General features: G+C 46.4%; 1 protein-coding gene across 4 annotated transcripts in view; it reads right to left on the bottom strand.

The window, feature by feature from the left end:
* The window catches only part of C9H10orf90 (chromosome 9 C10orf90 homolog), a 248,427-nt gene that overhangs the window by 35,627 nt on the left and 197,603 nt on the right, over positions 1-15,197 (bottom strand). For 3 of the 4 annotated variants that reach the window (XM_023224352.2, XM_023224354.2, XM_023224353.2), the window contains 3 exons: positions 6,701-6,991; positions 3,438-3,610; positions 1,079-1,256 (listed from right to left, as the gene is read on the bottom strand). In XM_023224352.2, the coding sequence (XP_023080120.1) occupies positions 1,079-1,256; positions 3,438-3,610; positions 6,701-6,991 (642 nt within the window). The remainder of the gene's footprint in view (positions 1-1,078; positions 1,257-3,437; positions 3,611-6,700; positions 6,992-15,197) is intronic. The other variant, XM_023224355.2, reaches the window with a different exon arrangement.

Genomic DNA, 15,197 nt, shown 5'->3' with positions numbered 1-15,197 from the left:
AGCAGCAGGTGTCTTGGCAAGTATTTAGCCACAGGGAAGGATGCATTCAAATTCATTCCTCCCCGAGGTCTTTAGACAGCTCCACCAGCAGAGTTCTGGTGGAGGGAAGGAGACTTAGTCTGCCCATAGACTGGGGAGGTTCACAGGAATTCTATTACAACACCCTTTTCCTCAGTCCCCCAGGCACCCGGAATAAGATCTTGGTAATGTTTGCTAAGCTGCACTTTATTGAATACGGTTATTTCCCCAAAAGACTTTTATTCTGAGTTATACTCATGATTTCACCTCCTAGGGGCCAAAACATTTTCCTAGGAAGAAAGATCTCATTCCTCTATCCAAAGGAATAAAACTGGGGTTTCTCCGGGCCTCCAGATTTTAAGATTTGGGTTGGCAGTCACTAAGTATGTGCTCTGATGTCCCCCATCCATACCCTCATTACTTTTTGTTATTCTTGTTAGTTTAATAGTCTGTTTATAAGCTCCATGAAGTAGGGACTGAAGTCAGTCTTGCTCCCAGCATGGCACCCAGAGAAGGTTCCTGATAACTCCCTCTCCAGTGAGTAAGGAAGTGCCCTGCCTCACAGGGTCAGTGTGACACTGGCCTCACAGTGCTGGGAAGCTGGCCATGCATCCTCTGAGCTCACAGCAGGAAAGGGGTTTCAAGATGACAAATGTTGATGTAGACAAGCTGGAGTCAACCTCTCACCCCGAGATCTGTTTTGCAATCTATAAAGGGCAAAGGGGATCTCTTGCAAATATCTATTGGGAGCCAAGAATTTGAACTTGCTACCCTGGCTGCTATAGTGGTGTGGCTTCTGTCCCAGCTGTAATGGTAAATTGGTGTTCCAAGTTGTTTCCGCTGAGCTCAATGCCCATATGTGATCTCTCAAAATGGGCTGGCTCCAAGAATAGGCTTTAGGATCCTGAGGGTCAGCCACTTGGAGCCATAACAGGTTCTGCATATGTCAGTGGCATCATTCGGAACCATCACCCCTGAACGAAGCCTCCAGCTCCAGGAACCGCCCCCCCACCCCCGGCCCCTGGTCTTTTCCAGTCTCCACAAGCCACCTGCAGCTTACCACTCAGAGGATGGGGAACCGTGAACTGCTTCTTGCTGGTGCGGATGGGAAGGACGCTCTGCTTCTGCCTCAGGTCCTCCTTCCGCTGGGCTTTCCTCTGCTGGACCATGTGTTCGAGCTTTTTCAGCCGTTCTTGTGAGCGAGAAATGAACTGAGGCTTACGAACTTCCAGTGCTTCCTAGGCAAAGCAAAGAAAACATGTCATTTTTAAGAGCAGTGACACAGAAAGGCAACACATCTGTCTGATGTGGCCAGGAAGCTGATGGCAAGCAAGACACTCTGAGACCAAAACCCATGGTGCAAAAGTACGTCACAATTTTCCTCCACATGCTTGTGTAAAGAGGGTAACAGGCACGTTGACAACACAGGTCCTGGGGGTCAGGCCTGGCCAGCGCTGAGACCCCTGCTGCAGCAGGATTGACTGGCAACTGGCATCAAAGCCGGGAGTGCAGAGGCAACATCTGCCCATTCCTCTTTCTACCCTGCTGAGTCATTTGTTCCCAAAAGACAATCCAAGAGCCCTACATTCTGTATTCCAAAGAGACATGGGTGTGGAGGGAACGGAGGTGCTGAGTCACTTGCTTCTGTTGCACTTGGAAGCCCCAAGAAGCACAGACACAGATCATTCACTCAGTGTGAAAAACACGCCCTTTCAGAGGCACCACAACTGCGGCAAAAGGAAACAGCTCCTCCTCCTGGGTAGAAAGAGTTGGGAGGAAACCTTAGCCTATGCAGAAGGTTCTGTGAGCTCCACAAACCATGTCAGAAGTCCCTGTCTCCACTCCCACCTCCATGCACCAAGCCACCCACGCACGTCTCCTGAACAAGACTAACAACTGCCATTCCGCTGTGTCCCAGACACTGGGCTAGGTGCTCGTTGTGTATTCATCACTTCCTGGAGTCCCACAGCTGTTCATGAAGGCAGGCATATTTCTTTCCATTTGACAGATGCAAAAACTGAGGCTCGTGGTAGTTTGGTAGATCACATGGTAACGACCCATCCATCGGAACCCCATTCTTTTCCTGCACTGCTTTTTATGGTCTTAACTTAATATTTCTGAGTGTCTCTGCTCAAGTTGTCCCCAGCCTGAAGTACCACCCATAGCCATTGGTTCAAGTTCCAACTACCCCAGGAATACCTTTTGAAATGCCCTGTTGAGTCACAGCATGGTGCTTCACCGATGGGCTTCAGCAACAGTGAGTCACACATTTACCTTGGTGCTAGGCTGTGAGCTCCAGGAAGTCACGGGCCATGTCTCATTAACAATGTATCACTCACATAGTAGGAGTCCTGCATGTATACGCTCAGTAAAGGCTCGCTGGGCGTGCTGCCACGACCAAAACGTTCCTCTGCCCCCTTCCTCTTCCTCTGGGAGTTCAGCGTGCCCAGGGGGAGGAAGTGTGGGCTCAGTCTGTGTCACATATGTATCCCTGGCAGCTATGCTAGGGAAGAAGTCTTCTCGGCCAGCTCCCCACATGATGCCAGCCACCAGGAACACAGAACCACAAGGTAAAAGTCACTGGATGTGCTGAAGCTTCAAGAGAGTTCCGTGCCTAAAGAGATAACCCTTAGGAACAGACGGGTGGCTCAGGTGTAGCTTCTGCCTTGGCTGCCTACTCCACCAAGAATGTCCTTGGCGACTTTGAGGGCAGCATGAATGCCTCACCCAGGTCCCACCAAGGCCCCCTGGGTACAGGAGCCAGCCAGCGGAGCCATCTCCACAACTGCAACTGCAGGGAGGTTTGCAAACTTATTAAGTGCCTTCCAAGAAGGTGTGGCTAGCTGTGCAATACAGTTAGCAGAGACTTTCTCTGAGGTTGTTTGCCCTCCTAATTTTTATTTCTCTGTATTTTTAAATTTTATAAAATGTGTACATACTACATTTTATAAAGCAATTGGGAAAAGATGCCAAACTAAAACTTGCCTATCCTTCCATTCATGACCATGTGACCTTGGGCAACTTCACCTCTCAAAATCTCAGTGTCCTCATCTGAAGACACTGAGATCTGGAGCTCCTATAGGCTCCTACCTTCTGGGAGTCTTGCATGGATTGGAGGCACTGATGCCTAGGAAGTGACCTGTGGAAGGCTGGAGCATCCATCACTGCTGCTGTCACTGTCACTACTGATAGTATTTGATCTTCATTCTAACCTGGAGGAGTCAGTGTCATTATCTCCATTATTCAAACAGTGACAGAGTAGCCCAGAAAGCTTAGAGGACCTGCCCAGTCACATAGCTGCTGTGAAGTGAAATCAGGTTTCCAGCCTCAGAGGTGGAAGTGAGGTTATGTGCTCACGGACTCCCTAGGAGATCTCTCCCTTTGGCAGGAATTAAGCCAGGACACACAGAAGGCCTTACTTGCAAGGTCAAGGATCTTGCAGGCGTTTGCTGAGGCTCAGAACAGTCTTCGGACAGGCCAGGGCTCCCTGCTCTCTCAGGGGGTGCTGCCGTGGAGGGCTCAGGCGTGGTGGGGTCCTCACTCTTCTTACATTCCTTTATTTTTACAACCAAGTCACAGCACGTGTAATCTCCTAGGAGAGAAGATTTAGAATCCCATTTAGAGGGCACCAAGTGATTTTCGCCTGACTCCTCAATACCATTAGACACAGAAGACAATTTTGAAAATAGAAACGCCAGTGGATTATTAATGGGCCTCGTTAAGCTGACAAGATCATGCCTCATCACAGAGCCCCCGGCCGCCCTGGTCACAAGGAAGAGCATTTGCATTCAGCCGGACTTCAGGACTGGCTAATTATACCAGGGAGGTATTCCCTAGGCTTCTGATGGTTAGGATGGCTTTGCTCAAAATGAAAAGAAACTTTTCTATTCGGTGCTTCATAGTAAGTGTGTCCTGTCCAATTATCACAGTTGGGTTGTTTTGGGACAGTGTAGTAATCTAGCCAGTGCTTGCTACACTGATGATATAAGGACAGAGCGCTGGTATTCAATTAGAGAGCCCTCCCCTGCACTTGCTGGAGACCACCACTGGCTTTGCATAAGTAATTGGGATGACTTCTCGCTCAAGGCTGGTTTTGGGCTCTTCCTGGGGCCATTTTTACTTTCCCTTGTGGAAAGGGTCCGGAAATGAATGGATCCAATAGCATCTCAGGCAGGACCGTTTCTGATGGATTGGGGATTAATGAGTATTCACTGGGCACTTACTGGCCTCAGCCTGCAACACAACGTCCTTCACTCTGTCCTTAGTCCACCCCCCCCCCATATGAGCCCCACTGCTTGCCTCACTGCACCTTCCCCTCAACACAGCACCCTGAAACCACCCCAGTTCTGAAACGCGTGGCAGCCTCTCCCTCACTCCTCACCCACATGCTCGCCTATCTTCATAAAGCCCCTTTGATTCCTCTGCCCAGTGGACTCCCACCTCCAGGCTGAGTCCAAACCTTCCAAAAGCCTCCCTCCCCTTCCCAAGGCAGGACCCATCCCTGCCTCTGCTACGTCACCCCAGGGAACACACATCGCTCACTCAGCAGCATCTATAACCGAGGGAGGGGTTAGAAGATGATGTTTTCACCCCACCAGCTAGGACTCCCTCGAGGGCTGGACCATATCATATCCACCCTCCTTCTCTCCACAGCACCAGGCTAGGTGCCCAAAAGGAGCTCATTCTGTGGCGAGTATGGAGGTGGCCTTCTGGAGGCTCACCTGTCCATGGGATGCGTCTCCACGATTACAACGACTACAACTCACCATTTATGCCTGGGTCGTCTCTTGCCTGGGTCAGCTGTCCAACCTCTGCTCAAGACCCACCCACAGTTCCTGTTACCTACAAGCCCAAGCCAAGTAGACTTTCCATGGCCATTCACGGTGGGCATCCCACCAGCAGCAGTCGCTTTGGAGTCTCTAACAGCACACCACTTACGTTTCCAGTCACGCTCTTTCATTTTTCTGAGCATTTGCTCTGGTGCCTTCTGGAAAATTTCCCTGTGACCACTCTGCCCCACCCACACCCTGTCTCCCGCTGCCCCTTCAGGCCTAACACTAGCCCCAAGCCCCTCCTGTGGAGTTAATCTTTCCTTCTGCCATACTGCTTCCATGTCTTCTTGTGAGCACGTTTTCTAGTTCACCCTGTACACAGGGGAGGAAGCCACAATTTCTCCACCTCCTTCTCCATCATTCTCCCCAGCACCAGAACCAGAAACCCCAGGGCCAACCCTAACATTCCCACCTTTCCACTGCTCAAAGACCCATCCCTGGATCCTGAGGGTCTCTGCAGCCGCGGCCCCTCCTGCACAGTGACTCCACACTCTCCTCGTCAGCTGGGCCTCAGCCCCCAGCCGCGCTCCTCTCCCATCTGTCCTCCACATTGCGCACGAGGCAGTAGTTTCCTCTCGAGCAAATCTAATTATGTCTCTTCCTTTTCAAAGGGTTGGCTCTGCCTTCAATCCAGACTTCCTAAGTGGGTTTAGAAAGGCCTTCCAACCTGATGCACGTGACCCCTGCAGACGCACGCCAGCCGCTGCCACCCCCACAACCCTTGCGTCCTGGCCCGACCCTCTGCAGGTCCCCACATCAACCACGTTCTTCCTGTCCCAGTTCCTTGTTTCGTGTGTACCTTTCCCTCTGCCCTCAGTCTGATTTGAAAAATGTCAAATATACTTTCAAGTTCCTGCTCAAATCACTTTCTTGGAAAAGGTGCCTCTGCACAGACCCTCCTCGGAGTGTCAGGGGCTGTTCTCAGCTTCCCCATGGCCCATCACACAGACAGAACTATGCTGCTGTTTCCTACACCAACTGAGAGCCTAGAGGGCAGGGGATATAAAGCAGAGTGTCTGGCATGCAGTAGATGCTTAATAAATGCTTCTCTAAACGATTAATGAATGAGAAGCTAGGGATTAACTCGGGTTCCAAGTGAAATTTACTTTTATCAATTGCCATAACCAATTTAAATTTTACAGCCCAAGCTGATATCTTTCTGTCCTTTTCCGTAGTTCTTAGAGAACATCTTTAGAGTGATAGGAAATATAAATTTTCCTGCTGACATAACCAGGTGCCACAGGACGTTTTTCCAATGTGTTCTCACGTCCTTTCTATATCATCGTTGCACCATTTAGTAGTGGTCAGCAACCTGACGCCCAGAGGAATGATGACTGTGTTCTAATTCTTGGTTTCTTCGTCTGTGGGAGGCTGAGTTTGGGACCTACTTTTTGGGCACGTGAGTTCCAGTGTCTCATGCTTGTTAAGTGCTGGGCACCTGTGGGAGCCTCGCCCCTTAGTCATTATCCCTGCTAGTTAGTCACTGGGCCACAGTCAACCCAGCGGACCTGCTGCTTTCAGAGCAGCCACACACACCTGCATCTCCAGCTTTCCTTAGCTGAGCCTGGGAGTCTGCTGTGCACCTGGATGTGGTCTTCTCTCAGCCACAGTGGGTACTGGCCTTGCACACAGTGGGCATGAAAAATCCCTGACCCACATAGGGCTGCCTCCTGGGTGCTTGGGAGGTTCTTACGTGGCAACAATTTGTCCCCTCTCTGCTCTCCCAGTTGGAGAAGGGAAGACTTCTTCAGGTGAACAGTGACTGTGTGCACAAGGTCCAAGTAGGCAATCAACAACTTTTTATCGACTGTCAAGACAGAATGATGTCACCCGCCACCCTCGCTCCTTACCTTTGGGGCACTTGCTTTCTATCTGAACACCATTGTCTTCCTGTGGAGATGCACATACATCTTGTAAGGGGTAAAGAAACCCAGGAAAAAGGATTCTGGGTTTCAGGAAGTTTTGATGTCGTCTCTCTGTGGGTTCAGAAAGGTCTCTAGACAGACAGTCATTGCTTGGAGAGCTATCCCCAATGGGAAGGAAATGTCTAGTGGGCTTCTGTTCCACTGGAGGAGCAGATAGAGTCATGCATGCTTCTCCTTGCTGCCTCTTGCTGCTTCCAGAAAATACTTTTGTGTGTACTAAAAATAAAATGAGAATTGTGCTCAAAATCTCTTATGAATCCAGTCTGAAGTACTGACTTCTACCGCACATGGTGCTTTTCTCGGGACAAACTTGAGGGGGAGTACAGTACTGCAAGTTCAGTTAGGAGCTCCATCTCTATACAGCGCTGTACTGGATGGGGCTTGAAAGAGACTATGCTCGGTGGTGTCCTTAGGAACTCATATTACATTATCCTCAGTGAGCAATAGAGTGAGTTAGCACCTTGATTCTGGGGCCAGAGTACCTGAATTCAAATCCCACCTCTGCTACATTTAAACTTTCCAGCCTCACCTATGAAATTGAGGTGAGGCAATAATATAATGGACTAATATTAAATTATTTCTTATTATATTATTTAGGTTTCTGTAATAAGTTTATTTCTATAACAAATTATATATTTTATATAATTTATATGATTATATTATATATAACAACATATCTATATTATATAAATCTCAAATATGAAAATTGAGGTAATGTTATAATGAAATAGTAATTTATATAGAGTGTTTAGCACAGTACCTGATGCACAATCAGCTTTGAATAAATGTTCGTTATGATTACTATTGCAGAAGCATTGGTGCCAAGTTACGTACTATGGCAAATACAGAGGTAGGAAACAATTTATCGGGTCAGTGTGCAGAGCTCTAATAAAGCAGTGGGTTTAAAGACGTGTACAACATGTCGCTTGTTTCCACATTGTACTATCAAAAGCCTGGGAACCACCCTATGTCCATTGATAGGGGACTAATTAAATAAATTATGGTACATCCATGCTCTGCAACGGTTAAAAAGAATGAGGCAGATGCTCTTGTGTGGATGTGGGTTAATCTGTAAGATACATTATCTAGTGAACAAAGCAAAATGCAGGACAGTGTGCTTCCCCAGTAAATGCTTTTAGACTCAGATATCTCTCAAAGGACACAGAACAGGTGGGAGACTGTGTTGTCTCAGGAGAGGGCAATGTAACACTAGGAATTGGGAGTGGAAAACAGGCTTTCTTTTCACCACCCATTTTGTACTCTTTGATTTTTTTAAACCTCTTTTATTTTGGAATGCCCTATACGTTTTTTAAAAAGTTATTCTTTTTAAATAAGGGAGGGACTGCACCAAGTTGTCAGCCCCCCATGCTGATGCCACCCAAGAGAAATGGCCCCGCCATTGCTGCCAGTGGGAATGCGTCCTAGCCTTCCTGTGTGTTGGCACAGAAAAAAACATATTGGGAATCCCTGGAATAATAAAAGTGATAAGAACATTCTTGCTATGTTTTCTCAAATGTCTTATATATAAAAAGGAATTGAGCTCATGACTACCAACCTCTCTCATCAATTTCTCAGAAGTCTGTCATTTGTTCCACCCGCTCTGTCCTGGAGTCCCCACTGCTCCAGCCAGTGGGAGCAGGCTGTGTGGGGCAAGGCCAGGCTGTGTAGTACAGAGGGAAGAGCAAAGACTCTAGGGTGAGAGGGCCCCCAAAGCACCTTCCTGGCCTTGGGATCCAGCACAGGTGAGGCCACCTGAGAGCCATCAATTTTCTTATTCACCAAGATGGGAAACCCAGCTTTCCATGTTCTTATGTGCAAATGAACAAAATGTAGGTCAAAAGCGCCTGCAGGCCCCAGTGTTGGATGCATAGAAAGTACCAAAAAGAAAGAAATTGTTATCAGCCTCTGTCATTTGGAGATGTTTGTCTACCTATTGTAAAGTTGGCTTTGCTAAACTGTCCAGAAAAATGTTTCCAGACTTTTATTTCAAAACATTGGTTCTGTTTAAGTACAAAATATTGTAGACAGAAAAAGCCCAAAACCAGTCATACATCACTTTCTTTTGTTAGAGCTCTCTGACAGAATCAAAAACCAAATTAGTTATCAGTGATGCAGTCTCAATCTGCCAGGTGATAGGATCCATCCTGGAGTTAGATTTTTTAAAATTAACGTATTTATTTATAGATTTATAAGATCAACCGATCAATATTTTAATCTATCATCTATCTATCTATCTCTGCTTTACTGTAACTTTTTATGTGAATGAGCTTATGTAAGTCAGATGTTCAGGCTGTGACTTGAAAGAGTTAAACCAACTCAGAGAAAATAGAAGGTAGTGCACTGGAGAAAAGAAATATGTAGCCAAAGAAGGACTTTTCTGACAACTGATTGATCAGGTCTCATTTCGTGCATTCTGAAACGTACAATCGTCAGCTGTGCAGTCACCCTCAGGTGGACCCTCGCAGGACAAGGCGGCACGTGTGCTCTTCTCCTCTCATGCACTCCACGTGTGGGTGAGACTGAGAGTTCTCTGTTCATGCCCAACATTCTAAACTGCATCACCCCAGTGAGAACCCATGGCCACCACAGGCTCTGGCCACCTCGAGAGCAGCCTGCTGATGAAGTCACCTATCCCAGGCATTTCCATCCACTGGATGGGCGTTCAAAGTCCTGTTCCTGAGTCTGCCACATGGAGAGGGCTAGGCCATCATGACTGTCCTTTAAATAGAAACATTCCCCATACCCGTTTTTCTCAATTTGGTTGACATGCCACAGCGCAACAATCTCACAAACTTGATTATCCCAGAATTGAGCTATGCAGCAGGAAGTGAACTAAAACCAACCAAAGGATTCCGCCCAACAGTTGTAAATTCCTTCTGTTGAACTCATATCCTTGACTCATGGAAGAGCCCCTTGGGTCATGATGCAGTACCCATTTATGCTTTCCTCAAGTTCACTTTTATTGCGAAATACATTATATTTACAATGTAAAGCTATTAAACAGAGCACCCACAAAGTTACCTCCTAGATTAAGAAGTGGAATATTTCCGGGGCTTCAGACATCTAAGCTGCTCTTGGATGGCACCCACCCACATTCTACGAGACAGGACCACTCACCTCAACTGTGGGTTACTCCACATTCCTTTTGTCTCTAATTTTCCCACCTATGTAGCTACCCTTAACCAATATGTTTTTATACCAAAATTCTGACTAGCAAGCACAAAGCTAGCTTTTTTTTTTTTTTTTTGAGACAGAGTCTCGTTCTGTCGCCAGCTTGAAGTGGCAGTCTTGGCTCATTGCAACCTCTGCCTTCTGGGTTCAAGCAATTCTCCTGCCTCAGCCTCCTGAGTAGCTGGGATTATAGGTGCCCGCCACCATGCCCAGCTAATTGTTGTATTTTCAGTGGAGACGGGGTTTTAATATGTTGGCCAGGATGGTCTTGATCTCTTGACCTCATGATCTCCCCGCCTCAGCCTCCTAAAGTGCTGGGATTACAGGCATGAGCCACCATGTCCAGCAAAAGCTCACTGTTTTAAGGTAAGGACATCCTTGTATCTGTTAGATAAAAGCTTCCAGAGGAGGCTTCAGCAGGTTGGCTGGGCCATAGCTTTCATGTGAGTTCATAGGATATGATGCTGGGGAAGAAAGTAGCAAGGGATGAATGAGTCCTGGACACCAGGGGATGATCACGGTTGGCATCAGGCAGGGCTGGCATGTGTCCGGACATGCTAGCAGGCAGGAGTAGCATCAGGGGAGCAGGCTGGTCTGGATTTTCTGTTCCTGACCTCACCATGTTCAGCTGTAGGCCTTAGGGATAAGTTCACCGGCAGTGAAATGTGAGCCCTATTGAAACCCATGCAGGGCAGGGACTGGGGGTGGTGGAATTTCAAGGACCTCAATGACACATCACCAAGAACAGCCAAGAAGAGGCATGGATCTGGGCTAGGTGGGGACACCGCCAGCCCATGCAGGTCCTTAGGACAACATGAGAAAAAGGTGGGTCTTTTTCAGGACATTTTACTTCCATTGGCCAGAAAATGCCGCCATTAGCCAATCTGATAGAAAAAGATACTTTATTGTGTCTCTCCAAATATTGTACAAATCTTTGATGTTCTTATATGAGCCCCTGTTGAGCCAGTGGCTCCCCACACGCACACAGTTCTCATAACCGTGGCAATTTTGTTCACAGTAGAAAACCAGAAAGCATGAGTGGTTGCTAAGGAGAGAAACCAGTACGACAGCAAGACTGTCAGTCACATCTCAGAGGAAGAGCAAGAAAACTATGAAAAGCAGACACGCGAGCCGGGAGGGTACAGCTGCCCCGGGAACTTTCATAGCCGAAGGCAGGTAAATAACATACAGAACTCGTGTTAGAATCCTTTATATCCAGATTAGTTTAAATTGTGTTAAAGGTAGTCTCGCATTGAAGATGAAACTTAGCTCTTTAGAACATTCATTAATTCAGGAAGAGAAAGATTGTCTCTGAGGTTTTGAGTCAGCTCTGTGCAGCCTCCTGCCCTCTTAAAACAGACTTCAACCAACTACTCAACCAAAAAGACCTTTCTGAACAAAGCAGGCCTCCCTGAGTGTAAACCACACATTTCCTCCACATGCTGATGTTCCGGGCGGTGACGTTTTCTCCCTGCAGAATCTGGGCCATCTTACAACCAACTGTGTCTTAAGAGCTCCAGTAACCCAAGCTTGTGTCGTTGTCTCTGGGCCATCAACATAAGCATCAATTTCTCAACTCAACTGCAGGGTGGCCCTCAGCATCTCCTAAGAGCCCTAATGCTCTTTGCCATGAACACAAGCAGCCCCAGACTGCCTTCTGCCCCCAACACCTTTGCAAAGCTCTCAGGTCTGCATTTTATACGTAGCATCTCACCTCTTCCTCTCACCTGGGTTCTCCTCCAGCCAGCCCCAAAACTACAGCATCTAACTGGAAACCAGTTAAGAGAGGCTTGCAGGCTTGGGTGTCTGTTGAACACCCACTCTGCATGGGCACCTGCAGGTGAGTTGGGAACTCTCTTTTGCTGTGTCCTTTTGGCAAGTGAGAGGCTGCTGCAGAGGGGAAGGAAAGCATTCTGTTGCATGTTGTGTGCTGCGGGCGGGGAGGTATTCTTCTGCATGTTGCATGCTGCAGAGGTGGGGAAGGCTTTATTCTCCATGTTGCATACTGCAGGGGGGAGGCATTCTTTTGCATGTTGCGTACTACAGCGGCGGAAAAGGCATTCTTCTGCAGATTGCATGCTGCAGAGAAGGAGGGAAGGCATTCTTCTGTATGCGGTGTCCTGCAGTGGAGGGAAAGGCATTCTTCTGCAGGTTGCATGTTGCAGAGGGGGAGAAGGCATTTTTCTGCACGTTGCGTGCTGCAGAGGAGCAGGGAAGGCATTCTTTTGCAAGATGCATGCTCATCCGTGGACATGGAGGCCACGAAAGAGGAAGGAAGAGGCAGTAACAATGAGCACTCTAATCACACAGCTTTTCAAGCAAGTGTTGTTTGCTTTATTCTTTTACTTTTAAAGGAGAGAAAAAACCTAAAACCACCTCCAATTACAATACATAGAAGATGAAATAAAACAAAGTCAAGTTAATTTGTAGCCTTTTAAGAAACAAGAGGTTGAGCGTGGTGACTCAAACATGTAATCTCAGCACGTTGGGAGGCTGAGGCAGGAGGATTGCTTGAGCACAAGAGTTCAAGCCCAGCCTGAGCAACATAGTAAGACTCTAACTCTACTAAAAAAAAAAAAAAAAAAAAAAAAAAAAAAAACAAGCCAAGCATGGTGGTAGGTGCCTGTGGTCCAAGCTGCTCTAGAGGCTGAAAGGAGAGGACCACTTGAGCCCAGCAGTTCGAGGCTGCAGTGAGCCGTGATGGCACCACTTCACTCCAGCCTGAGTGACAGAATGAGACTCTGTCTCAAAAAAAAAAAAAAAAATACAGAAAGGAATAAAGCAAAGAAAGGAAGAAGAAAAAGAAAAGAAAGAGAAAAAAAAGAAAAGAAAACAGAACAGAACAAGCCTTTTACATGGACAAGGCTGGTAGATATTTTTTCTCCCTTTTTTTTTTTTTTTTTTTTTTTTGTTGTTGTTGTTGTTGTTGTTGTTGGTTAAGGCTTCAACTTTTGGCTGCAGGTTAAAACTTTATTTCCTCTTATGGGATCGGGTCTCCATTTGGTATCGCTGTATTTCACCGCATCCAGACTTCTGTTTAAAATCAACCGGTAATTATTTCAGCACATTTCTGTTCAATTTCTATGTAGTGGCATTGCAGCCCAGGAAGGGAGTCAGAAAAGGTAGGAAGAGGCAGACAGCAAATGGGATAAACAGCTCCCAGCAGAGAGGACAGAAGCAATGAGCTGCGTTACCCACAAAGATGATCCACAGCAAAAGCAGAGCTGGAGCTGGCGCCACTGGGAAGAAGATGGAGAGAGCAGGAATGGGAATGCCAAGGACAGCCAACCTGAAAATCAACCCCGCAGGGATGAAGGGGCAACAGTGGGGCTAGAGGAAGCAGACATGGAGGGGGCCTTTCCTCGCCAGAAAACCAGACTTCCTACAAATACGTTTCTAGACAGTAAACAGATAACTTCTGCCATAAACGTCAATCAACCACTAGAACCTTTTCTCCCTAAAGCAGCAGACCTCAGGGGCAGAGAGGCTGATGACCAAGAAATCAGACTGACTTGTAAACAGAGGAAGTGATATATGAGAAGAGGCTTCCTTCTTCTGGGAGCTTGGGCAGATGGTCAGGAAGGGAGAACTATAGTTAAGATGTCAATACGGTGTTAGGATACTATTATGCAAATTCAGTGATCAGAAGCACTCTATGTATTCAGAGAAAAAGGAAAAAAAAAAACCAATATATTCAATGTTATTGTTCTAGTGTCAAGTTTCAAAGTACCATGTGGGCAATTGTGCAGGCAACTCTCATTTGCAGTAAAGACTCACATGCAGTTGTTGCAAAGTAGGAATATATATATCAATCCACACAAAGAATCTCTAGAAATGACTAGATAACTAGCCAGTTCTAGTTATCCATTATTATTCTGTTATTACATAGCTATGATTATTCCAATAATGTCATACACCTAGAGATCTTCAGGTTGATGAACAGAAGTCTTAAAACATAACAAAACTATTTGGAAGGCAGAAATAAAACACACACACACACACACACACGTGCACACACTCATGCCTGTCTGCTTCCTAATAACAAGATTACTTCGACTACATTGCAAATCATGATCAATAGAAACAAGTTCCAATTAAATATTAGATAACATCTTTCTACCTTCCTTTCAGGAAGTACAGTCCCAGAATATCAGTTACCCTACAGTCCTTTATCCCCAAAGCATGGCTCAGATTCCAGAAGCACACAGAAAATTAACTTTAAGCTTTTCTTAAAACTTATTGCTAAAGTTTCCAAAAGTGACCCTTTGAAGTAATAATTACTTTCATTAAGACATTTCCATTTAAAACATCTTTTTCTAAAGTATAAAAGCAATAGATGATCACTGTAAAGAAAATCTGACCTTACAGAAAAGTATTAAAAATTAAAATACTGACAATCTGACACTCCCAAAACGCTCACAGTATTTGTCTCTGGGAGCTACGACATATTTCTAGTACATTAATATATGAGCTTTTTCCTTCATTGCTTTCATTTCCACTTTGGATACAGCTTGTTACTCACCTGGGTCACCCTCTCTCATACTAATATCCACTGACATCTAAAAGCACAGGTTCATCGAGACATGCCTGTTTGGGAGCGGAGCTGGGGTGCTGGGCTCCTTGCTATTGATGGTTCTCCTTTCGTGGTACCTGGCAACTTCAGTAGGCTTTCATGTCTCCTCCCACTCTTGCTTTCCCAGGTACTCTGACAATTACCAAGCAGACAATGCTGCATGTTAAAAATTGGAAGAAAAAAAAATCAAGGTAGTCTTCCAGGCATTGAAGGGAACAGCACAGAGGAATGTTGACCAAGGTCGCCACAGAGTGAAATGTCTGCTCAGGACCAGATGGTCATCACAGAACTACCGGACATGTATGTGCACACATGCATGCGTGTGTGTGTGTCTGTGTGTGCGCCTGTGCGAGTGTACGCATGCACACGTGTGTGTGCGTGTGCATGAGTGAAGAAAGGAGGTGGCTTCCATTCAGACTTTTAACCTACTACCCTCATCTGAGGGTACTGAGCTTCTAGTATTCCAGGGAGGGAAGAAACAAAGTTTTTCTGTGGGTTTCTCCTGCTCCCTCAAATAAATTTTTTGACTTCTTTATATTCAATTTAACTATTTATTGAGTACCTACTATGTGCCAGGAAATGTTATAGGGCACTTGGGATGCAATAGTGAAAAAAACAAAATTCCCACCCTCATGCCTCCTATATCCAATGGCCATGATCTCCACGCCAGCCCCATGC

The sequence above is a fragment of the Piliocolobus tephrosceles genome, chromosome 9, assembly GCF_002776525.5.
Source record: "Piliocolobus tephrosceles isolate RC106 chromosome 9, ASM277652v3, whole genome shotgun sequence".
Lineage (NCBI taxonomy): Eukaryota > Metazoa > Chordata > Mammalia > Primates > Cercopithecidae > Piliocolobus > Piliocolobus tephrosceles.
The sequence above is the reverse complement of the archived record's forward strand: the minus strand, read 5'-3'. Positions and strand labels throughout refer to the sequence as shown.